Source organism: Octopus bimaculoides, chromosome 17 (genome assembly GCF_001194135.2).
Source record: "Octopus bimaculoides isolate UCB-OBI-ISO-001 chromosome 17, ASM119413v2, whole genome shotgun sequence".
NCBI classification, from domain to species: domain Eukaryota; kingdom Metazoa; phylum Mollusca; class Cephalopoda; order Octopoda; family Octopodidae; genus Octopus; species Octopus bimaculoides.
The window spans coordinates 31,210,945-31,236,187 of NC_068997.1; the positions used below are offsets into that span (position 1 = coordinate 31,210,945).

Genomic DNA, 25,243 nt, shown 5'->3' on the forward strand with positions numbered 1-25,243 from the left:
CGGTAATTGGTTTCCAACCACAGGGGACGAAATCAAAGTTCTGCTTGCCCTGCTACTACTAATGGGTATCGTGAAAAAACCGACTCAGGAGTCATATTGGAATCGAGACCTAGCCACGTCGATACCTTTCTTTCTGGAAACGATGCTACGTGGTTGATTTTTGGCACTTCTTTTAAATCTATATTTCATTTCAAGCGAGAACCAGGATGATAGGATGCACAAAATATGTCCTATCGTTGACGAAGCGGCTGAAAATTTCAGAACGGTGTATGTTCTCATATAGGACATTTGTTCGGAGAGTTTGTGGAAATTCAAGAGAAGGCTCCGATTCAAATAATATAACCCAACCAAACGTGTTCGCTTTGGAGTCAAGGTTTATAAAGTATACCAGTCAAGTGGCCGAGCCTGTAGGTACAAGTGAAATTTCAAAATCTACACGGGTCAGGACAGATTCGATCTTCCAGCGCCTGTTCTAGCGTCAACTAATGTCGTGTTGTCACTGGATGAAAACTTGTTTCACAAAGGCTACAATATTTATATGGACAACTGGTTTTCCAGTCCAGACCTCTTTTTACAGCTGCAGGTGAGGAGAACTAATGCTTGTGGCACTGTGAAGACGCACAGGAAAAACATGCGACCCAATCGTCACAGGATAAAACTTCGAAAGGGAGAAACAGCGTACTGATGCACCGATAGTGTAATTCTCACCCTGGTATGGCGTGAGAAGGAAAAAGTTTCTATGTTATCCACAATGCATTCTGCAAACATGAAGGACACTAGGAAACAAGGTAATGCCATAATGAAACCGTGTATAGTGGTTTATACAATGAAGTGATGGGCGGGGTCGAGAAAATTTGTGAAATGCTCCAAAACTTTTCTTGTATATAGTTGACATGCGTATCGTGAACTCACATTTGATTTGGCTGATGCTTGGCGGTGTGGGCGGTGTGGGGGATGACAAAGTACAGATCGTGCGGACGTCCCAATGACGAACTCTCTCCTCACCTCATAGTGAAAGGACATGGATATTTTCCACGACTGTTTTCCCCCACCGCCAAGAAGACAAATGCTTCAAACAGATACTCAACATGTAAAGTAAAAGGGAAACGTTAAGAAAATTGATACCATTGTTCACAATGTGATATGCCACTGTGTGTGACCCTGCTTTGAATTCTACCTCACTAAAGTATATTTTTGAATTCATGTGATAGTAAATACATTAAGTTGATTTCACGTGTGCTGTCGAATGATCTTCTTGAAGAATAATACCGCATCAACGTCCTGCACAGGGATATAGTCTAGGTAAATAAACAGTACTTGTGCTAAAGTGGTTGACGTAAATATACGCCAAACTCTTGCCATACATTAATTGCTGATCTCAGCCGAGACGATTACCATCGGTGCAACCGAATAGCTTGGTAGAAAAACCCGTTGTCATGGGGTTTATAAACATAGGCCTACACACATTCCAGTGTTTACAGAATTAGCTGAAATATACACGACACACATACACACATTGGAAAGCACATGTCACAAACGAAACAAAACAATAACTAAACAATTTCTCCGAACTAATACAGACACTTTAAAATACTACAAAGAAAATATGCCCGGAGATAAATCTGTCAGCGAATAAATAAATAAATAAATAAATGCGAATTCCTTTCTGTTAGCCTAATGTCATCAAACACCTAAACCTTCAGGTTACGAGAAACGTTTTTATTCAAGGAATTCGGAGTCGGTTTTGGCCCAAGAAGTTAACGGTAAACAGACAAATCCATCCCCTCATATCAACGTCCAAGATCTTCATGTCTCAATGATAACAAAACAAAATTCACAGCGGATCCCATCACCTGGGGCAACAAGGGCCGCACATTCCAGTAAGGAGCCAGACTGGGAGAGAAAAATCAACTACTGATTCAAGTCTTCCCGAAACACAGGAGCTGGAAGTACTTCACAACCGGAATATTCCAACAAATGGCAATCCATGCTCGTCATCAAACAACTAAAAGAAAAAGAATGAAAAATGGTCCAGGGAAGATAATAAAGAAGTTCTTACGACCTTCTATCCTGCCATGTATTTCCCCACAAATAAATCTAATACTGAGCAAGGCTTCCTAAACTGGAGAGAGAAGTATCTTGAAGTAATATCCTTCATAGATAGTAACAAGCTTGCCAACGTCAGGAGAAACATTATAAAAATGAAATTACAAACTGAATTATAGATTGACCAGATTAAACAATCAGGGTAAAAGGAACGCAGTTTCAGCTAAGGAAGATACTACTGAGGAAATAATTTCAGACCAACCGAGGTCTCATGAAAATGAAATAATGATAAATAGAGTCAATATAACTGATAAGCAAAGTGAAATACTTCCTGAATCAGCCTTAAATACAAAGGAAGATGACAATCAAATAGATGAAGAAAATCACACAGAGATTGACCCAACTGAACTAGATGATCTAAAAATTCAAATCATGATTGAATGGCTGAAACTAGTATGAATGAACGTGACATTATCTCAAAAATTTGCGACTCTAACCAAATCCTGAAAGTAATTGGTAAAATCAACCTTGCGATTTAAAGATATAATTTTAGCTAATGATGTTGATATTACAGATCTCAATCACCGGTACTATGCATCCGCGAAAATCTCAATGATTCTATGTGGTGAAAAGATTAGAAAACGACAACATTCCCACAAGAGCCTATTTGGCAAGAGCGTATCCAACAGCAAATTCAGTCACTTAGGTCTGATACAGGATGTTTTAAAAACTTCAAATCTGTCAAGAATATCAAACTAACAAAAATCCGAAAATTAAAGAAAAAGTATAATATAAAATCCATACTAGATCACTATACCATTATAGAAACTGTCAAGCAAAAGGTATCTGCTAAAGCCGCTGGCATAGCACGGTATGAAAAAGGTGCTAGGTTCTTGAAGGGAAACAGTTTTTACAGGAAAATAGATAAAACATCAGTTACAGAAAAGTTTGTCCCATCAAAAGAAGTGCAGGAATTCTTGAATAAAATTTGGGCAAAAGGCAATCTGCGCAATAAAAAGGCCCCTTGGATTGATAGAATATCTACAGACCCCTTAGAAGAGCAAAAGTATGTGGGTTTCAATGAAGAGGATTTAAAGTCTGCTCTGAGGAAATAAAGTAAATGGAAATCCCCAGGAAAAGATAAAATTCATAACTTCTGGTTGAACGCTTTCCTAGACAGTCATGAACTGCTGAGAAAACTTTAACGAGCCTCTTGACTACATAATGATGTTACATTTTCGCTTCCGAAAAATGAAGAAACAAATAAAGCAAAACACATTTGACTCATAACGTGCATCACAACAATGTATAAAACACAAACATCTGTCTTCACTGAATACACTTATAACTTCTAAATAGAATATGGCGTCTTCTCTAATGGGCAAAAAGGATGTAAACGTGGGTCTTATAATTGTAAAGATCAGCTACCCATCAATAAGATGATTTTGGAAGATTGCCAAAAAAATCACAAGAACTTATCAACAGCCTCGTTTGACTATAACAAAGCTTTTGACAGTCTACCACATAGCTGGATTGAAAAATGTTTGGAAATTCCTACAATAGCACCTACTCAGCGAAACTTCTTACCTGATTTTGAATAGTGACAATGAAACTTTCGATGCTGGGAATGTAATAATTTCATTTGACATTTTCCACGGTCACTTTCTATCACCTCTTTTGTCTAGCCTTAATATTTCTTTCGGTATTGCTCGATGGTTTTCAATATAGCTATAACATTTTTGGTAAAATTATAAATCATCTCTTTTACATAGATCATTTAAAACTCATGGTTTTTATCATAAAATTCATTTCATAGAGCTCTTTCACTTGAACAAAACTGCTGTATAGTTTTCTTCAATATTTGGTGATATTGTTATGTGTGGGCACAGTTGAATAAGAGACCAATGAAAGTCCTTGTAACACCAAAAATGAACCGAAAGCCAGGATTATAGCAGTATGCACCAACTTAAACAAGAAGACTGCTCAGAAGAATTGCAGGGGATTCTGACGTCGTCTCGTGGCCGTGGTTGAAGCCAGTGAGTCGTTCATTTATATAATAAATTTACTCTTTAGTATTTCGAGATATTTTAATGTAATTTTGGTAAAATATCTGTTAAAATGAGCTGCGAGTGTTGTTTTCATTTGTGCGTAATTTAAACGCCCTTGTATATATATATATATATATATATATATATATATATATACATATATGCAGAAATTTTGAATCCATACTGCAGCGTGACAGCTACAGTACTTTGTTCACTGGAACTGCGATTTCAATTCTAGTCATATGCACTATTCTCTAAAATAGAAAATGTATTAAGATTTGTAACACTGATCCCAGTGTAGTTGTATCATAGTATAATGATACTATAGAATATCTTTGATTTCATTATTTAAATCTTTAATCCTTTCAACAACTTTGAAATAGTTTTATGACATGGATACTAGGCAAAAGTGAAGAACGTTAAACCAGTGTTTTCTCATGAACAATTTTGTAAGGCTTGTTTTCCTGCGAAGTAAGGACGTAAGGACAAAAATGCAAAAAAGTAACTCTTAAGATGAAGAGGTGACAGTTCTATAGGAAACAATATAGTTTTCAAAGATTATAGGTTCAGTATTCCCTTTACACCAATCCCAGAAATAATTCTTTCAAAAAAGAAACATAACGTAAATTTATTTAAACCCCCAGCAATCTCTTGTTTTAAAATAACCAGGGAATATCCATGGATATGGTTGGTAATTTATATTGACCTTCTGCGGATCTTACACTAGTGATTTGCTATAAGGTGATTTAATCCAAATTTCTCACGAACCTCAGTGTATTTTTCTCTCTGTGTTGTGATAGTCTCGGTTTGTATTTTCATTATTATCTTAGGGAAAGGGAAAAAGTGAAGTATCCAGGATATTGGCAGAATTTTTGAAAGAACTGGTGGTGGAAACTGAGTAAAAATCTATAACTCATGTGTTGTCTTTAACCACTACTTCGATTCACATAAATAATTCAGCTGGATATCAGAGTCATCAAAGTACGAAAGACTCACAGAACCGGGCTCCTGTTATATTTGGCAAGAGATCTCTACTATATAACCACATCAAACCTTAATCTCTATCAAATAGTTGCACTATACAAAGGAAGAAAGAAGTTTAATATAGAATCAATTGTTGAGTTATATCCATTGCACACAAACTCTAACCAGAACCAGAAACTGGATCAAAACGTCAAACAAGAAACCAAGATGGTTGATAATATTTGAGAAGCGATGAAATATTGTCAAAGGAAAAAAGACTGAGGCAATGTAGAATATTGTATTTTCTCCCATAAACAATGAAGCAGAACTCATTCTCTATGGTCAGGTAGTCAAATATCTTATTCACTCGATATATACACTTTTTCGTTTCAAGTAAAATAGAAAACAAATACACATACGAAAGTCAAAAGCCCTTGAATATATTACTTCCCTTATTACAAAATTAGCATTCTATCATAATTGAAAATTATAGGGATCTTTTTCATGATGTCTTGATGTAATCTAATAATTAAATGTTACCACTTATAATTAATATTGAACTTTCAAACACCAACAATAAAATGTTATAAATCAATACTTATGTTATTATAGAGAAAGGATTAGATAAGAAGTTTAAAAAATATCTGAAACAGAAATTTACCTCCTTATTCACTAGGGGTTTTTTCTTCCGCACACAGTTCCATGGTGCAATACCAAGCGTTGTCACTCCATTCGTGGCAACCGCTTTACTTTCTTTACCATGTATAACTTCCCCAATATATTTCGCAACTCCAGTATGTAAGCCTTCAGTTATGATCCATGTATCTGCAAGACAAAAGATCAATAATTATATTCAAATATTGATTTCTTATTCTAAAACTACAGTAGGTGTTTGGACAAAATACCCCATGGTATTTAGTTATATTCCTTCACATTCCGACTTCACACAAAATGGTTGAATTTTTTTTTGTTCATGCAAACGTGATGAAATATGCATCGTTCATTAACTGGAGGTGATTTAAATATTGATACTTTTCTCATTATAGAAACAAGGTTATGATGAACTAAATGAAACTCAATTATTAGATTTTCAATCAATCCTTGACAAGACATATAAATCAAAAATACAACCCAAGTAGAATTTGAACTCATAACGGAAAGAACCAAAAACTAAATACAACATACATCGTTCAGTTCTTTTCAGTTATAATCATCAGCACCCTGCATTTTTTATTCCATATTGCTAACTTGAAATGTGTTTTGTTAGAGAGCAAAAGTAAAGTCTTAGATGGAAGTGTGACTTGGTTTCACTTATTGGCTCAAGTCTAGTAATGCTCTGAAATAGTACATGACTGTCACTCTTTCCATTTCACAATATCTCGAGTAACCTTTACATGGTCACTAGACCTTCAGAAAATAGCAATTATATCTCCCCCCTCTTCCCCTACTGTCTTTAAAAAGGAGAGAATACATTGAATCAAATAGTCTGACAAACCCTTTATAAGATGGGATGGTCATTGCTGGAATGATTTTGAACATAGGTTTGTTCATTTAAGCTGTGCCAGTACACCCACCTATGTTAGTGAGGAGTGGTGGCCCAGAGCAGGAAGGACTCAGATAAGGAGGATATACTCAATAACTTTAGATATTCACAGAGAGAGATTGGTGCAAGATACAGATAGTGTATCAGCAATACTCAAACCTGTGCAGTTCTTGGGGGATCTATCCTTAACATCTTCTGCCTCATACATCATAGAAAGGTTTAGGTATAGATCAGAATTTTTATTTCGGTCAGAAAACGAACAGAATAACATATATTTCACAGGACTTCTAAGACAGGTGGGAGGAAAATAGGACTGGAATTTGACCTAAATTCTTGCTATAGAGGAGATACCACTACAGGCATCCAAGGATCAGATGGTGATATTAAACTGAGTGATGGATGTAGTCTATCAAATCTCATTCACAAGTCTGTTTGCCGCATTGTTATAATCAAAGATAGTTGCTGCAAAGTGGGAATGAACTTGAAAATGCATAATTGCAAAGTGAAACCCTTAAACTCAAAACCATATTATTTTGGGATAATGATGAAATTGACTGGGCTTGATTATCGTTACTTGGTTGTTGTACGGTTCAGTCGTCAAAGTAAATAGTTTAATATACTGTGTGCTTGGTCAGTCAAGAATCTTCCCTTTTGTCTTTTTCTGTATATTTTGGCGCAGAAGCCATTACTGTGGAGATTTGAGATGCTGAATGTCATTCCCCATGATTTGGATTTGGAACAGATATATTTCCAACTGTCTGACAGGTGTCAACAACCCGACATATATCACCTGGATTACCTGGATGCATCAACAGGAACTCAGGTAAATAATAACTGATTATGCAGATCATTTCTAATTTCTGCCACCAATATGTCTGGAATACCTCTTTCCTTCGAATTTACTGTTCAGTCAACTTCTTGTTTGATCGATATTATGTTTCCATAGAATTCTTTTACTCTTTCGAATATTTGTACATCTTCTGTAAGTTGTTTTCCATCTTTGTTATTTAGACTAATGACTGTGTTGCATCTAATAGTCATCTTTTTTGTTTTGTGTTTCTTTTATTGCTTTCAATTATTACTTTGATCATCTCCATATTTGACTTTCTTTTATTTTCTCTGTTTCATTCATAATTGTTTTTTTTTATATAATTCAGTATATTCGATGTGTTGTGTAAATGAGTCTTGTTTCATTGCTCTTCGGATTTTCATGAGCTTGAATATGTCACTTGATAATGCTTGTTTCTTTGCCTTTTCCCTCTTAGAAGTAGTTTCCTTAGTTGCATCTTTTATTGTCTCAGTAATAATATTCCTTATCTCCTTGGTATTGCTACTGTCTATCTGGTCTCAAAACATACCAAATCTATTGTTCAAAGATAACTGGAATTCTGAAACTCTTGGTATGAAGTTTTCAAAGCTAGTTCTCTGTCACTTCCTTGCTTTCTTCTTCCTTTTATTTGTTGTGTTTATTTGTATTTTGCATTTGACAAGTCTATGGTCAGGTTAGTTGTTCACTTTGTTGTTAGTCTTCACTTCCAGACTTATATTTGTGTCGCTTGATAGTATGAAATCATACTAGAGAGAATTGAGAGGAGTCTGGATGAGAACACTACAGCAGAACAGGCAGGCTTCAGGAAAAAGTATCGCAGAATAGACTACATACAGGCTATAAACCAACTGAAGGAAAATGCCAAACTTAGAACATATCATTATGCTTAACATTTGTAGATTCGGGAAAAGCTATTCATTCCGTGGAAATTGATGATATGCTAAGAACAATAGAGGAAAAGCGAATCGAAAGAGACAACACAAAGTAATTAGAGAATGTGTACACCAGCTGCAGAACTACAGCAACTATCGGGTTGGCAAATAAGTTCCCACCGTTTTTTTTTTCAATTTTGGAATTTATTGCGTTTTTAAATTTTGGTATTTATTTTTTTTCCGAGAATTCTATTTTTGAATCATTTTGCAATCTATTTTGTTTTGTTTATGTTCTATTTAATTTTAGTTAATTTTTGTTTATTTTCAGATCATTAAAATGGAATGTCACGTGAAGAAAAACGAGCATTTTCGACAATTTCTTTTTTTTTTAATCAAAGTTCTAAGGTCGCAAAAGCTGCTCATGACATTTATGCTGTGCATGGAGAGGGTGCTATAGCTGAAAGAACCGCTCGTGATTGGTATGCCAAGTTCAAAAATAGAAATTTTGACCTGAAAGACGCACCTCGTTCTGGCCGTCCAGTTGAGTTCGATGAAGAGCGATTAAACCAACTTTTGCACGAAAATTCTTGTCAAACGACAAGGGAACTGGCAGAGAAAACGGAATGCTCCCAAACTGCTATAGAGAAGCATCTTCACTCGATGGGAAAGTTTCAGAAGTATGGAGCATGGGTTCCGCATGCTTTAAGTGACAACAACAAAAATCAACGAGCCACAATCTCCGCTGGCTTGCTTGCGCGTCACCACTCAACTCATGGACTCAAGCAACAATATCTTTACCGAATCGTTACTGGCGACGAAAAATGATGCGTGTATATCAATATGAAGCAGCGTAAGGAATGGCTTAGCCCCGGTAAACAAGCGACACTGCTCGTGAAACAAGATCTTCATCCGCATAAAACGATGTTGCGCGTATGGTGAGACTGGGAAGGGATTATCCATTACGAATTGGGAGCTTTGTTGGATCAATTTTTCGAGTCGAAATCGGGTAATTTCTACCAACGAGATATTGAAAATCTTGTTAAAAGTAGGGAAGAAGCTGCAAATAACAAGGGTGAATACATTATTGATTAATTAGATGTTATTTTTTTATTAAACCTTTCAAACAATTTAAATTTTAAAGAACGACGGTAACTTAGTTGCCAATCCAATATAAACAATGAAGTGATTGATGTCAAGACTGGTAAAGGAGTCAAAGAGACACTATATCACCCAAATTATTCACATCTGTATTAGAAAAGGTTGTTTAGAACTTGTATTGGTCAGATAATGGAATATGAATGGATGCATGCTAAATCAATTCAAATTCACTGATAATATTGTACTTGTTTTCCAGGAACATTAAAATATCAACAGAAAAGCTCAGAAATCCTCAGAAGAAAGCAAAAAATTGTAGACTCAGAATTAATACTAGTGAAACGAAGATAATCTCCAACCATCTAATCACAGCTGAAATGTAGTAATAGATGATGAAATAGTAAAACATATAAACCAATAAACTTACGTTGGACAAATAATCTGCTTAAAATATAAAAAATAATTTTAAAAATATTGAAGAATTGGGATGAGCATTCTTTGGTAAATTAAATCACATTGTGAGTAGTAACTTGTCTATGTGTCTAAAAAAAATTATCTTCAACTAGTGTGTGCTACCACGTATGCATCAGAAACCTGGCCTTTCCACAAGAACATTGGAAATATCAACACAAAGACCCATGGAAAGGAGAATGCTGAAGGTTGACAACATGGATAAGTGAACAAACAAGAATTACAACAGGATTAATGGATATTATCTGTAAAATAAAAACTCTGAAAGGGTCTTTCGCAGGATATGTGCTTTTAGAAGAAAGAATAATAAATGGAAAGAAAATTGACAGAGCATTCAACATGTTCAGAGATAAGAAGGAGGGAAAGACGTTGCGTAAATTGGAATGAAGATTTTGCTAAATTCTTCAACACTCAAAATGAATGAAGAAATCATTAAATTGTGGTTGGTAGAGAGAAAATACGGAATCCTTCGTCCATAAGCGGACTGAACACGTGCAAGAATAATGATCCGCCTTGCAATAACATAACGTTCAGATCATACTTAGATCATAGCGTTTTTAAATGATTTTACTCAGTTTAAGGTTGCCTTTCTGCATTTTACTAACCATAATCTTAAACCAATTTATTTAGTACTCTTCCTGCAGCAGTGTTTCTAATTGTTTATTATCCATAGCAGCAACTGTCGCAGTGGTACCGCTACTGCTGTTTTCATCCTCCCCATATATTGTCTTACTGTTATTACTTATTTTCAGAGCATAATCAAGATTAGCTCCATGATTCTGAAGTATGGGCAATGATTTTTGTGGTTTTCTTTTTTCCTTTAGAGTATTCTAATCGATCATCACATATGTAACGCAGTTTTTTCAATTGCATGAACTAAAAGTCGTACGGGGACGGGATAAACTACCTGCATCAACATGCTATAAAAGCAGGTAGTAATTTTACCTTGTACTTGTTCTTAGTGCAAGTTTTGAAGAGTGCAGTTCGATTTTAACAGCTATTTTTTCAAAGTTATAATGGAAGTGACAAAGGCGCATATTCAGCATATTTTGCTTTATCAATTCAATAAAGGCAACAGTGCAATGAAAAGTGTGAAGAATATTAATGTAGTGTATGGGGATCGGACAATAAGCGTAAGCCAGAGTCAACGGTGGTTCCAGAAATTCCGAGCCGGAACCTAGAGCCTAGAAGACGAGCCTTGTCCTGAAAAATCTGTAGAACTCAACAATGACGTCCTGCAAACTCTGGTGGAACAAAATCTCATCGTAACTGTTGAGGAACTGACAGATAAGCTTGATTTGGTCATTCATGCGTTCATCGATACCTGCGTGCCATCGGAAAAGACAGCAAACTGGATCAGTGAATTTCACACAAACTTTCCGAGTCTAATCTCGCCCAGAGCATGAATGTGTGCTCTTCTTCGCTGTTCTGTCTCACGAACAAACTTTTTTTTATCAAATAGTGACTGGTGACGAGAAATGGGTTCTCATTAAAAATGTCAAGGACCGAAAACAGTGGTTAGGGAAAGGAGAAACACCGGCAGCTAACCTAACGAGTGGCTAACTCATTCTCATCCCCATCTACCTTGGACAAAGAGTATCCAGAGTTAGAATACTCAACATCCCAGCAGCGATAAACATTTACTGGTTAGTGGCTGCAATTCTCCTCGACGTAGAAGAGAAAATCACGATTCTGCAAATACAGACGCTTCGACCGACAAGCTTTCATGTCCATTTTCGGTGGGAACGAGATATACTTATCTCCATGCCAACCGAGAATGGAAGATGGAACGGCGATTTGATGCGGACTACATTCCCGGATCAAGAACGTCAGGTGGTAGTCCTGGATGAGAGCAGTAGTGACGGGGACACCTTCACATTAGTGGCTATTTATGCTTCATCAGAAGCAGGCAGCAGCATTTTTTCAGACATCTGGAGGTTTTCCTTGGAATGTCTCGACCTTTAGTTTTAGTAGGCGAGTGGAACACTGTCTTAGAGCCATGTTTGGACTGTGTGGGGTTAGTGAATAGAAGAGGGGTGGTAAAAGCTTCGCAAACCTGCTCAGACATTTCCAACTGTCTGATAGGTATCAACTGGATTTATCGAATGTGCCTATGTGTACATGGACGAATCGCACCGGATCATCCAGGTCGTATCTCGACAGACAAAGTATAAGTTGTCCACTTTCAAACTGGTCGGCTACACAGACCACAAAATTGTGATTTGTATAGTCGACCCAGATAGGTAGGGACCCAGTTATTGGAAGCTGAATGCATTACTCCCGGCGTGCCAGGGTTACAAAGACCGGATAAGAAAATTAGTTAACAGGACGTTGACGAGGAAAATCGTCAACAACAAATGATGGTTTGTCCTGAACAGTGCAATTAGAGTAGAATTAGTTAAGTTTAGCAATCTATGAGTGATAGAAAGCAATAAAATAGAAGAAACATTAGAACTCGGAAGAGACGCTTAGGAAAGGCATTGCAACCGACGTGCTGGCCACGGGATTGGTCATGGACAAATTCTTTAACATTAAACATGAAGGCTGCATTGTCAGGGCTAATGTGCGTGCTCTAAGACAAGAGAGAACGAAAGCCGCTCGATGAACCCGAGTGACAGAGATGCAACGTGGCAACAAAGTCACAATTCGGTCTTCGGTGGACCAAAATTGAATCATGGTACTCCAGCCTGAGATGTGTGCGTCATTTCAGCAGCACTTCGCTCAACTGTTTGGAATGAATGGTATTGCGGAAAGCAAGATAGACTTCAGTGTCTACCTCGATGATGGCATAACATAACACTCAGAAAGTATACGGAGAGTTGCAAAAGCTTGATAACAGCAGGAGAAATATGAAGTGCGATATCGTGTTGCACGGTAGGTGGGCAAATCACCTACATTGGATGGTCTGCTCTATGAGATTTACTGCTATATGCCAGACTAGTCTGGTGGCCTTTATTTTGCGGCAAATATCTACCGCAACTGGCAGCAGAACGGGAAAATTCTCAATTTTGTGAGTCGAGGAATAGTGGCACTTCTAAGAAAGGACTGAAATAAGGTTATCAAATAGAAAAATTTAAACCCAGGACGCTACTGAACGCAAGCCTCGAAATTTTGGCTAAGTTGTTAGTAAATAGTTTGGCGTTTGTCGTCGAAGAACCGAGTGGTGATGCGCAATCTCAAGCAGATTTATCCACGATGACCTCTACATCATGTGACACATCATAGACAGTATTGGTAAGGAACTTGGCATGGGTAAACTCTGATCAATTTGGATCAATCTAAAGCTTTCGATAGGGTCGAGAACCAATACTTTTCACTGTGGCCGGCTGGATTGCTGCAATGTACAACGAAAGATGCTCGGTAGTTCAAGTGAATGATTATCTATGAGTTCCGTCCGTGGAGGGTGTCCAATCTCGTCTCTTCCGTATGTACTTGCACCTGAGCCGTTAGTGCTAGAATTAGAAACGTTGAGAGGAACACCGTGCAGACTAGGATGTGGGAGAGCCATGTCAGCTTACGCAAACGATGTCCCCCGTGATAATGTCGGTCAGCAAGGGCATAAACCTGGTAGGCACGTCTCTAAAAGCATACGAGACGGCAACAGGAGTAAAACTTAACCAAAAAAGGTCAATGGGCCTGTAGCTCGTCACCAGAAGAAGCATATCCATGCCGTCTAATAACGTCGTGGGTCGCTGGACGAAGGGACATGGTTAGTCAAGATCTCCAGGGGAAGAGGAACTGAGACGAGATGACGAACAAGGTTACAAATCTCACACAGACATTGGAGGAAGAAAGCTATCCCTGAAAGGGTGGGCAGAGGGGGTGAATGCATGCATCGCTTCCGTCGTATATTATCGCCTGACCATCGTGCCTATCCCCAGTTCAAGTTTAACCAAATTGGAGCGCGTGCTTTTCCGCTTCTCTAGAAGGGACGCGTTTCACTTCTCAGGCGCTCCATTTGATGTCAACAACTACTGAATAGAGGGTAGGGCATATCGTAGCTGCTGATGTGCAATCATGCACTGAGACTGCAACATCTGCAGTGTTTCTTAGACGGTGAGCAGGTGTGGTCGCCGTTTGTCAGATGCGATTTCTCACAGCTTTCTCTTGGTCTGTAATCCTGCACCAAGCGTAGACCGTGGCAGGATACCTAGCACCTAGAGCGTCGTCAGGAGTTCACAGTCCTCTGTCCGTCGGGAAATGTGATCGGGGGAATTTCCACTCAGGCTTTCTATAGAGGGTTAGTGGCGGGCAAGCGCATCGACGTTCTTGGTGAGACTCTGAGCACCGATGAAAAATAGTTGGCTGGTATGATCCGAAGGACTTTGGGGTTGAGGCACATGGATAACGTCCAGAAATCCCTGGCCTAGCATTGTTACCGGGGAGAATTGCTTGTTCCAGGATTAGCTTTGCAAGCATGGAAGTGCCGTCAGCAGGGCTTACACGAGGTGCGTGCAGAACGACGAACTGTTTAACTTGTTCTGACGAACTGTTCTGACATTGCTGACTTGCGGTGTTATGTCGAACACTGCCAAGTGTAGAACAGACCCTGCTATGAGCTGTGAGCATCGTGAAATCGGCTCACCGCCTTCATTCGACCAGGAAGGGCAGGCAGTGTTTCTTTTTCTGATGGCCTTAACAAAACAAGTAATGTGGTGGATCAGATTGAAAGGGTTAAAAACAGACACATTCCTGTTCAGTCAAACCATCAACGTTTCCAAGTTTCACTTGAAAAAAAAACAGGAAGAGTAGAGAGAGAAGTGCTGACTCCTAAAAAATATTTTAAAAGGTGAGAGAATGTAGCATGAATGGTCCGAGTGAACTGGCCTACTCTCAGCATGTACCTCTAAATCAAAAATAGATGAAGTGGAAAGAGTACTTCCCAATATGTCAGAGGGGTTTTTGTGGGGTTTTCACAGCTGTTACAATTAAGCTCTGTTTCTTTTTTTAATTGCCCCGTTTTTAACCAAGCCCAGGATTTTGCTTCTCATACGTCTTCAGGGGCTCTCCAAAATTGGCCATGTAGAGGTTTCTCTTCGATTTGTCTGATGTGTTTTTTTTTTTTTTGTATTTCATTCTTGTCCTTTTCTCGTATTACGATTTTGATCACTTGTTTCTAACTGTCTTCAGTAGTTTTTCTGTGCTGCTCTGTAAGTACTCTACTATGCTTTCTCTTTCCATTTGTATACATTCTTCTACTGCTGTTAAACCTCTTTCATCCGGGTCTCTCCTCATATACAGCCGATTGATATCAGCTTTCAGATGGTATGTTCTATTCATTGTCAACAACATCTTAGTTCTTCTGTCAAATTTTTTTTTATATCGTTTTTGTTCCAGTCTATAATTCCTACATCATATCTGATTAAGGGTACTGCTCTTGAATTTATTGATTCAATAGCACTTTTCTTCTGCTCCATTGATCAATGCATTAAATTGCTCTGAGATCAATTTAAAGCACCTAATAATCTTTTTATCCAAAATCCTTGTACACCATCAGGTCCTGTTGCTTTCCAATTGCTTATCTTTTTTATCATATTTCTGATAGTGGATACACTCTTGCTGGAGATAAGAATCTCTTTGCTTCGAGGAACTGCTGCGCCGTGCAGCTTCAGTATTTATGTTGTTCTTGCTTACTTCATATCTTGCCCCAGAACTGTCGACTTTCATCAGCACTAGGAACTAATCTCTCACATTCTGTATCATCATAAATCTCTTGATAAAATTCTTTTGGGTCGGTTCTGCCTGGTTTTCCCTGTACTGCCTACTCCATGGTTCAAACCTAGTTAGCTTTGCTTTTTTTCCAACTATGTGCTGCTTCAGTTCTTCAATTACAACAGTCAGACCTTTTATACTTACACCATACTTCTTCCATACATTTTCACATCTGCGATCATTCTTCAATTCTCCCTTTCTTTTCCTAGCAAGTATTGACACTAACATGTTCAGGGAGTTTATATCTTCCGAAAGTTTTCAAGGTGGTTTAATTCCTCATCTATCCGTGTCAATGTTCTGTTTTCACCATGTCTCAATCCCACCCTTTCCGTCATAATCCTACATGCAGCGCTGATGAAATTATGTTTGTGTGATGTTCTTTGTTACAATGTTTCTTAATATATCATTGATTTTAATTGTTTTTGATTTGGTCTCCATTGGCTAGCCTTCTTAAAGTCGCTCCTAAATTCTATCCCTTCTGTATTTAATAGATCTAAAATACCGTTTATTATTAATTAGTCTTCATTGTTTAAATAGTAACTGATCTAGATTCTTTCATGATTCACGGTAGTTATATATTCTTGCGAACAATTGTCCATCTCTTACGCCATATCACTTTCGTTTTTTGTATGCCCAGCATCATCAGTTATCTTTCTTTAATAACTTCTTGCTCCAATCCTGTTAACCATCCATTCATTTTTTGTATTGTTCCTGTTTGGTCACATAATCTCTGTTCAGAAATTTCAAACAAAGCCATTGCCTTACATTCTCTGTGCATTCGTTCTCTGTAAGCTCTGATAGGCATGTCATTTGCATCCACTGGAATTATCTGGTAGTAAAGTTTCTTGTTTACTTGTTTACTCCACTTTTGTGCCCCAGCATGGCTAGCAGTGGTTGGATTACGGCAGGGGACACACTGTTGCACAATGGAACACTTGCTGGTTTTCTCAAATTCACCACTGGTTCTAGTCCCCTCACACCGTTATCGTGAGCTATTTTGCTTGGCATTTTCACTCAAAACCGATGTGTATTCTCATGTTACCACCAACCGGTAGTTTAATCGAGACATTATTTATAGCAAGATTGTCTGCCAAGGTGGAAGACGCCTTGCTCTCCTGGTGTTGAAATCAGAGAGGTCCCTCTCCTTGACTGATTACTCGCCAAGCTAACGAGTACAGCCTACCAGGACCACTGGCTATTTGAAGGCGTCAGTCATTCTTTTTACTTTCTTCTGTTAGTTCTGTTAGTCAGGGGCTTTGTTTTGCACAGGTGCTTGGGGTATTTTATAAGTGAAGGGCGCTCAAATTCATTCATCATCCTGTCATTCACAGATAAAAGATTCCTCGTGTCTCCCACTGCATCGAAATTACTTCAGCCGATTTCCTATTAGATAGGGAAATATTTATTAAAGACTATATGAATATATATGCATCACATCATACCGGATTTACGATAAACAACCACAGAAAGCGTGACAAGGTAAGCAAAGAGAAAAAAGAAAGAAGGATCAACTACGGAGGGGTGGAAGCTATTTAATAGAGCATGCTCAGTATAATCCTGGCTGCATTACATGCATTCTTCTTCTTCTTCTTCTTCTTCTTCTTCTTCTTCTTCTCATTATTATTATTATTATTATTATTATTATTATTATTATTATTATTATTATTATTATTATTATTATTGCCTTTTCACTGCTTCTAACGCTAGAGATGTACTACGGTGTCAGCTGTTCACTACCAGTGAATTAAGGTAACACCTCTTAATTTTCGAGCACCTTCCGTAGTATTTGAGCGGCTCCAAGTAGTGCTGTTTTCTGCAAGTGCTCCAGCCTTATTGCAGCCCCTATTTGTTCCACCTACTTCTCAAGATTTTTGCTCACCGTTCCCAGGGCTCCGACAATTACTGCTACTTTTTTCATCGACCACAACTGCTTAACTTCCCAAGCTAACCTGTCATATCTCTCGACTTTGCTTTCTTCCTTATCGCATACCTTGTTGTCAGCTGGGCATGCTATATCTATGATCCAGTATAGTTTGTTTTCTTTCTCAATTAAGACTATGTCTGGCATCCTATTCTCTATCTCATGGTTGCACTGAATCATAAAATCCCATAAGATCCTTGCATTTTTATTTTCGATGATGCCTTCGGGTTTGTGGTCGTACCAATTTTTAGCTCTGTCAAGTCCATACTTGTTGCATTGTGTCCAATGGACAAGCCTGGCTATATTGTCGTGCCATCTCTTATATTCCTTCTGGGCTAGTTGCGTACATTGGCTGGTAATATGCCATACGGTTTCACCATTTTGCCCACAAATTCTGCACTTATCACTTTCTGATGTGTTGTCTATTCTGTATTTTATGTACTTTGTTCTTAATGCTTGCTCTTAGGCAGCAAAAAATTAGAGCCTCCACTTCCGTTTTTAAATCACTTTTAGTCATCTACAACCATCCTTTTTCCCTGTCCGTCTTATCTACAATATCCTTATGAAATTGACCATGCATTCTTTTCTTTACCCACCTATTTTCAGTTCCATTCGTTTTTAATTGCTTGTACATTGCTTTATCTTTGCAATCTTTCATCCTACACAAACCTGACCTTCTAATAATAGCCGTTCTGTAGCATTTTTTAAATCCCATGCCATGCAGTTTCTTCTTCTCTAATGCTGTGTTCGCATCCAATAAGTCCTCTTCTACCTCTTTTTCATTGTACATACAGTCTGTCTGTGTCACATTTTGGGTGGAGTGTCCCATATTTATTTAGGAACTTCTTTGTCTTTCTGTCTAAGCTGTTTAGTCCGTCTACTGTCCATGCGCCATATCTAAGGAGTGAAACCGCCCAGGTGTTGATAGCTTCAATCTTATTCCGTCCGTTTAATTTCGACTCAAGTATCAGTGTCAGTAAGCACAATTACTCCACCTTAAATTTTTCTGTCAATTCTTTCTCCATCAATTTATCCCTTTCCAAAATCCCCAAATACTTATAGCCCGTCTCTTCTATCTGCTTCATAACCTCCACCGACGGTATCGTTAGCCGGTCCATACATTTTATTTTTTTCTCTCTTCAAGACTAACACACCACACTTTCTCAGTCCGAACTCCATTAAAATGTCATCACTGAAGTTATACACCGTATCAACGAGGGAACGGACTTGGGCTTCATATTTACCATAAAGTTTTAAGTCAGCCATGAATAACAAACGGTTGACTTTTCGTTGGTGGCTTTTGAATACATACCCAGCTTTTGCTTTCCTCAGAATCAGTTTTAGTGGTATCAAGCACAGTACAAATATCAGTGGGGACAGGCAGTTCCCCTTGAAGATGCCCCTCCTGATTTCTATTGTCCCTAAACTTCTTCCATATGCTGTCAGTTCCGTCCTCCACTTCGCCATACTTTTTTCCAAGCAATCGCTCAATATTCAATGTAATACCAAATAGGTCCATACATTCCATAATACAAGAATGTGGGTTCATATCGTACGCCTTACGATAGTCGATCCATGATATGGCTAAGTTACTTTTACTCCTCTTGCAGTCTGTAAGTACAGTTTTGTGTATCAGTTGATCCTTGCTACCTCTGCAGTTACGCTTGCAAACCTTCTGCTCATGTGGCAGGACTCCATTTTTTTTCCAGATGTCTGTACATTGACTTTGCAACTATTCCAGTCAATAATTTCCACATAAGTGACAAGCAGGATATCGACCTGTAATTGTCTACCGTATTGTCTTTTTCGACGTTTTTCATGCACAGCATTGTCCTATCCAATGTCAACCACTCTGGTGTTACTTGGTCGGCATTTAACAAGGTGTTCAGTTGTGCATCTATTCGTGTATGACATTCACCATTTTTTTTTGGTCCAGTAGCCTTAAACTCTCTCTGGTCCTGGGGCCTTCCAGCTGCTCATTCTTTTGCTGATTTCCTTCACTTCCCTAACTGAAATTACTAATTCTGTCTGTTTTGGACAGACTACTGTTTGTTTCAGTTCTTGCAACCATTCAACATCCTTCTTGTTCTCCTTGTCTTTGCTCTAGATGTCACTCCAAAACCGTTGGCTTTCATTGTTATCTGGTATCAACTTTTCATCTGTACACTCTCCATTTATTTCTTTATAAAATCTCTCCTGACCTACTCTGAATAATCTATTCTGGTAGTAACCCTTTATTCTTTGGTCATAGCTTACCATCTTTGCTTTCGTTGCAATGAGGTGCTATTTCAGTTCCTCCATTACCACTTTCAGGTCCTTTCTTTCAATATTATACTTCCTTTTCAGTGTCCTGTATTTTTGTTTGCTTTTAAGCTCCCCTTCTCTTTTCAGTGTAACACAGAAATGTCCTTTGAGAGCATATCTAACCCTGCCTGTATTCTTCTTTGCCACCATAGATCTTTTCTTCTGTTACTCCCAATATATTTCTTTTTCTTGACATCAACACTCACGTTTTCTGCTACAACGATACTTGCTGCCTTGATCAAATTATTTGTTTCTATGACGTTTGTTCTGAAGTATTTCAGAATTTCATTGACATTTTTCGTTTCTTGGTTCAATTTCCATCGATCAACCTTTTTAATGTCGCTGTTGTTCTCCTGTTGTCTTGCCTTTATTCTGTCGTAGATTGCCTTATGTTCTTCTGTCATTTCACCATTAGTTTTGTTGTCTTCTTTTAGATCATCTGTATGTCTCTCATGAAGTAAGCTACCACTGCTCCTTTCCTGTGCTATGAGATTACTCTTATTAGTAAGAACTGTATTTTCATCGTTATCTCTGCAGCTATTTTCCAATACACGTCTTTTAATAGCTTCGAGCTCTACTTCAGTGAAGCAACGAATTTTTCTTATTGCTCTAGCTTGATCACATTGTCTCTGTTCCGTGAGTTGAAACAATCCCTTTTCTCTCCAATGACCATACATACGTTGTCGGTAACCCCTAATTTGAGCACCATTTTTATCTTCCAGGTTGCTCAGGTAGTAACACTCCATGACGACAGTATTGATTAATTTCTTTGCTCCATCTACGCAGTGTGTGGTGGTCCCTTTCTGGATATCAACAGGCTGGAGCCGGACCAGAATCTCTGAGCCTACCAAGGGTAACTCTGTTACCATCATTGGCTCCAATTTCATTATCACCGTTATTCACAATATTTTGTTTTTGCATTGTCACTCATATGAGGTAGCGATTACATATTAAATTTTTTTTAGTTTTCTTGAGATTTTTGTTTGTCTGTCCAGTTGGGGAATACAGTAGTACTTTTGCAATGAATAAAATGCTTACGTTTTCGAATACTCAGGAAGAAAGGAGACGATAGGCATTGACAGATTTTATAGATATTAAAGTGTTTGTTTTAAAGCTGATCGTTTGTGTGTTCGAAAGCTGTAGGTATGTAAGTTTCCTAACTTATTTTATTTCGAGGGAGATTTAAAATATTCACAGGAAATTGTAGATATTCCAGTCTTTGAGAATAGTAGGAGGAAGAGATGTTCACTTTGTTGAATTTTTGAATTTCTGCATTTCTTTTAGAATTTTTCTTTTCTTTTTAAAGGTTTTGCTGTGGTTTACAGTTTGTGTAGTTGTTGTAGTTGTGCAGTAAGTATATATTGGCAGGTACTTACCTCCCTAATTTTTTATCGTGCATTTAATTGTGTTGTTACAATAAAAGGCATGTTTACATATTCTCTTAGTCAGGGACAAAGGAAAGATAAAATGTTCACACGAAATTGGAGATATTAAAGTTTCTAAATTTTTTTGAGCTGTTCGTTTGTATGTCCGTTCAGAGAAGACTGTGATGTTTTTTGTAACAAAAAGGATGTTTACATTTTCGAATATTCATGGAGAAAGAGAAGGAAAGAAAAGGAAGGTAAAATGTTTTCACTGAACTTTATAGATACTAAGGTTTGAAAATTTACTGGGGAAGATCTTTTGTCTGTCCGAATTATTATTATTATTATTATTATTATTATTATTATTATTACTATTACTATTATTATTATTACTATTATTATTATTATTATTATTATTATTATTATTGTTGTTGTTGTTGTTGTTGTTGTTGTTGTTGTTGTTGTTATTGTTGTTATTATTATTATTATTATTATTATTATTATTATTATTATTATTATTATTATTATTATTATTATTTTTTTTTTTTCGCCCGTCGCTACGTTCTGAGTTCAAATTCCGACTAGTTCAACTTTATTTTCATCCTTCCGTGTTTGATAAAGTAAGTGCCTGTGAAACACTGGGGTTGATGTAATCGACTAGTCCCCGCCCCAAAGTTGCAGTCTTTATGGTAAAATTTGAAACATTATTATTATTCTAATTATTATTTTTTATTGCCGCCATACTGTGAAGAGGTACAAAGTTGAGGGTTCGGTGATTTGTACGTATTTAATGAAGCGTTTGGGCTGGTTGCAGTCCGTTCATTCATTTTTTTAAATAATTCTTTTGCGTGCATTGTTTGGATCGCGGTGCTAACATTTTTCTGTAATTCCCACCACCACCAGTACCATTGGGGGATGGGTTAACTCAGTAATAATTGTTTTTCCTTTTTGTGAAGTCAAGAATTCATGTACTTTCCGTTTCTTTTTTAAATTGTCAATCGAAAGAGATCAGCGTTCTGTTGACAAAGTTGTAACACCAAACGAAGCCGCACCTGAAGTAAAAACTGATTTATCGCCAAAGAGAAATAATATTTCCTCTTCTTGCTATGATGGCAGTAACAAGTGCAACAATACTAGCAGCAGCAGCGACAGTGAGAACAACAATAACGACGACGACGGCGACAACAACACTGCCGACAATGTGAGCAGCAGCAGCAGCGGCACAAGCGGCAGAAACAACAATAATAGTAACTCTATCAACAACAACAACATCAGCACCATGAACAAGATTGAAGACAACAGTAATGGCGAAAGGAGCAATACATTTGCCAATGGTAACTGTGTAAAAAACAACAGTAGCAACAACAACAATAGCAACACCACCACCAACAACAACAACAGCAGCAACGGCAATAACATAAGGAACCACAATAACGCTTTATCTTTTTCGAGAGCAGTAAGCTAGTAGACCGTCCATTCGGTTAAAGATTTGAAAAATAAAGCTCAGCAATACCAAAGTGACATTTCGTAACCAGTGAGGATGGGAAAAAACCTACCGAACGACAAAGAATTGTCTGCAAATGTGTTCTTCGCAAGAAGAGGAAACTTAAATGTCCTACTCCGGCAGAGACCGAAAAACGCCTGCAAGAAGTGTGCCCCCCCCCCCAGTATTACACATATGTAAAAGTATGCAGTATGGGACGGTAGCTGTTGTATGTAGCCCTGAGTAAGAAGCCAGAAAAATGGCTACTATAACTTGCGCGTCCCAGGCTTTTGTGATGATTCTCGTAAATGGTTGACTCGAATTTGAGTAAAAAACGTGCCGATTTAGGAGGAACATGGGGAGATGATGGTGGGGAAGTCCACCTTACAACTCAATAGGACTGGAAATCTTATGGAATTCCAGATATTAGTTTCTTCATAGGAAATAAATCGTATTCATGATTTTTCTGAGCAGGACAATGCGGACAGATGCCAGTTTATGTAGAAGTGAATTAAACGAAGTGTTCTATGTGTGAGAATGCCAACCAACTCAAAGCCTTTTGCCCCGTAGTAGAAAAAGCACGAATATGTCCGCTGTTAATACCAATTCCTCAAGGTGTGAACAAAACTATTATCTCACATCTACCTCCTTCGTCCTGCTAAGTCTTCACAAAAGCAAAGACTTCATTGACATTGCACCAAAAAGCCTTTGTTGCAGATAAGAGAAAAACCGCATCTGAACCAAACAAAGACAGCCCAAATTGAAGGTCCTAAGACATGACTGTAAACAACAAAATCCGTCACAATACTGATTAAAAAACAAATCAACACCAACATCAATACATTCATCACAAGAAAACCCACTTTTACAAACACATTCACAATCACAAAAAACACGAAAACGAAAAAAGAAACAACTGTAAAACGGTAACCAACAGTCACACGTTCGATACGTACGCCCTTCATCAACTTCATTGTTGTTCAGAAGAGCAACACTGAATTTATTGTTGAAAAAATAATTGATAACATTAAAGAAGTAATTGAAGACGTAATTGATTTTTGTATTCGTGTTGTGACAATTTCGGACATTCGCTAACGATGTGCCATAATGTTTCAACCCTCTCACCACACATTCTACGTTTCTCATTGTTGATGGTGTTGTCTATTCTGCACTTCACAAACTTGGTCATTAACGCATGTTCTTGAGCTGCAAACATGACTGCTTCAGTCTCTATCTTCAGGTCACTCCTCCTCATCCATAGCCACCGGTCCTTTGTATCTGTCTTAGCGTTCGCATCTCTTGAAACTGACCGAACAGCTTTTTTACTTCCATGATTTCTTTTATTCATTACTTCTTTAAATCTTTCTTTTGTTACACAATTTTCAGTTTTGATGACACCGTCCTCCTTCGTATTATTATTATTATTATTATTACTATTAAGACATCGAGCTGACTGCATAGCGGCATTTGGTCCATATTTATGCTGATTTCAGATTTGCCGAGGTTGACTTTACTTTTCATCTTTTCGGAGTGGATTAATTAAGTACCAGTGAGACACTGAGGTCGATGTAATAGGCTAGTTTGTTCCCTAAAAATTTCAAGCCTTGTGCCTATTTTGGAAAGGATTGTTATTACTTTTATGATTGTTATTATTATTATTACCATCTTCTTACACTTTTGTTTCCATTTCTTGCTGAGTGTTTTCCTGACACTAAGGGCAGAGAAACGTACTGTATACATTGGTAGGTCATTAAAATAATGACATTTGGTTGTTCATTTACACAGTCATGTAATAGAGAAAAATCGAAGAGAAAAGAGAGAGAGAAAAGGGAAAAAATAAAAGTAAAGAAAGGAAATAAAGGGGAAATAAAAGAAAAAATCATATCGACAATGCTCTTCGCACTACATTTGACGTACCAGTTAAAACAATCTTTTGCATTTCTTGCATGGATGGTAAGCAGGAATCATTCTCAAATAATTTTCAGCTCTTTTTTTGATTATTGCAAGTGCTCCTAACCGTCTTGAGATGCCATATCTTTTCGATATTTTCTGAGCTTATCAAATTTTATAGCGTTTAGTATAAAGGAGGATTATTATTATTATTATTATTATTATAGACGTAGAACAGTATACAATATCGTGAGGTTGTAGATGAAAGATATTGTGTCTACTGTGTGTTTGTACTGTTTTTCAAGACACAACAAGGACCTCAGACAGACAGTACTTTATACAATATGCGTGCAGTTCCAAGTAATGCCGACTTTTGCAATGCATCTAGATTGTAGGGTATTTCTAAGGTTTTCGGATGTCTTTTTCAGATTGGGTGGTATTGAACCCAATGCTCCGATGACAATAGGGATAACCTTTATATTCAACTCTCGTAGCTACCACATCTTAGCGATCTCAATTCTCAGGTCTCCACATTTGTCAACTTTTTCTTTCTTTCATGATGATGTGTTGATCTCCTGACACTGCTACGTCGATTATTATGCACACTTGTTTGTCTTTCCGAAAAGTTACACCGGTCTTCGGTGCTCTAACACTTTGTCTCTCAGGAAATCAAAGCCCCAGAGGATTTTTGCCTTCCCTTTT

At 37.7% G+C, this 25,243-nt stretch overlaps 1 protein-coding gene across 2 annotated transcripts in view; it reads right to left on the bottom strand.

Moving 5' to 3' along the window:
* The window catches only part of LOC106871768 (uncharacterized), a 629,775-nt gene that overhangs the window by 412,512 nt on the left and 192,020 nt on the right, over window positions 1-25,243 (bottom strand). For both annotated transcript variants that reach the window (XM_052974057.1, XM_052974056.1), the window contains exon 13: window positions 5,719-5,882. In XM_052974057.1, coding sequence (XP_052830017.1) covers window positions 5,719-5,882 — 164 coding nt within the window. The remainder of the gene's footprint in view (window positions 1-5,718; window positions 5,883-25,243) is intronic.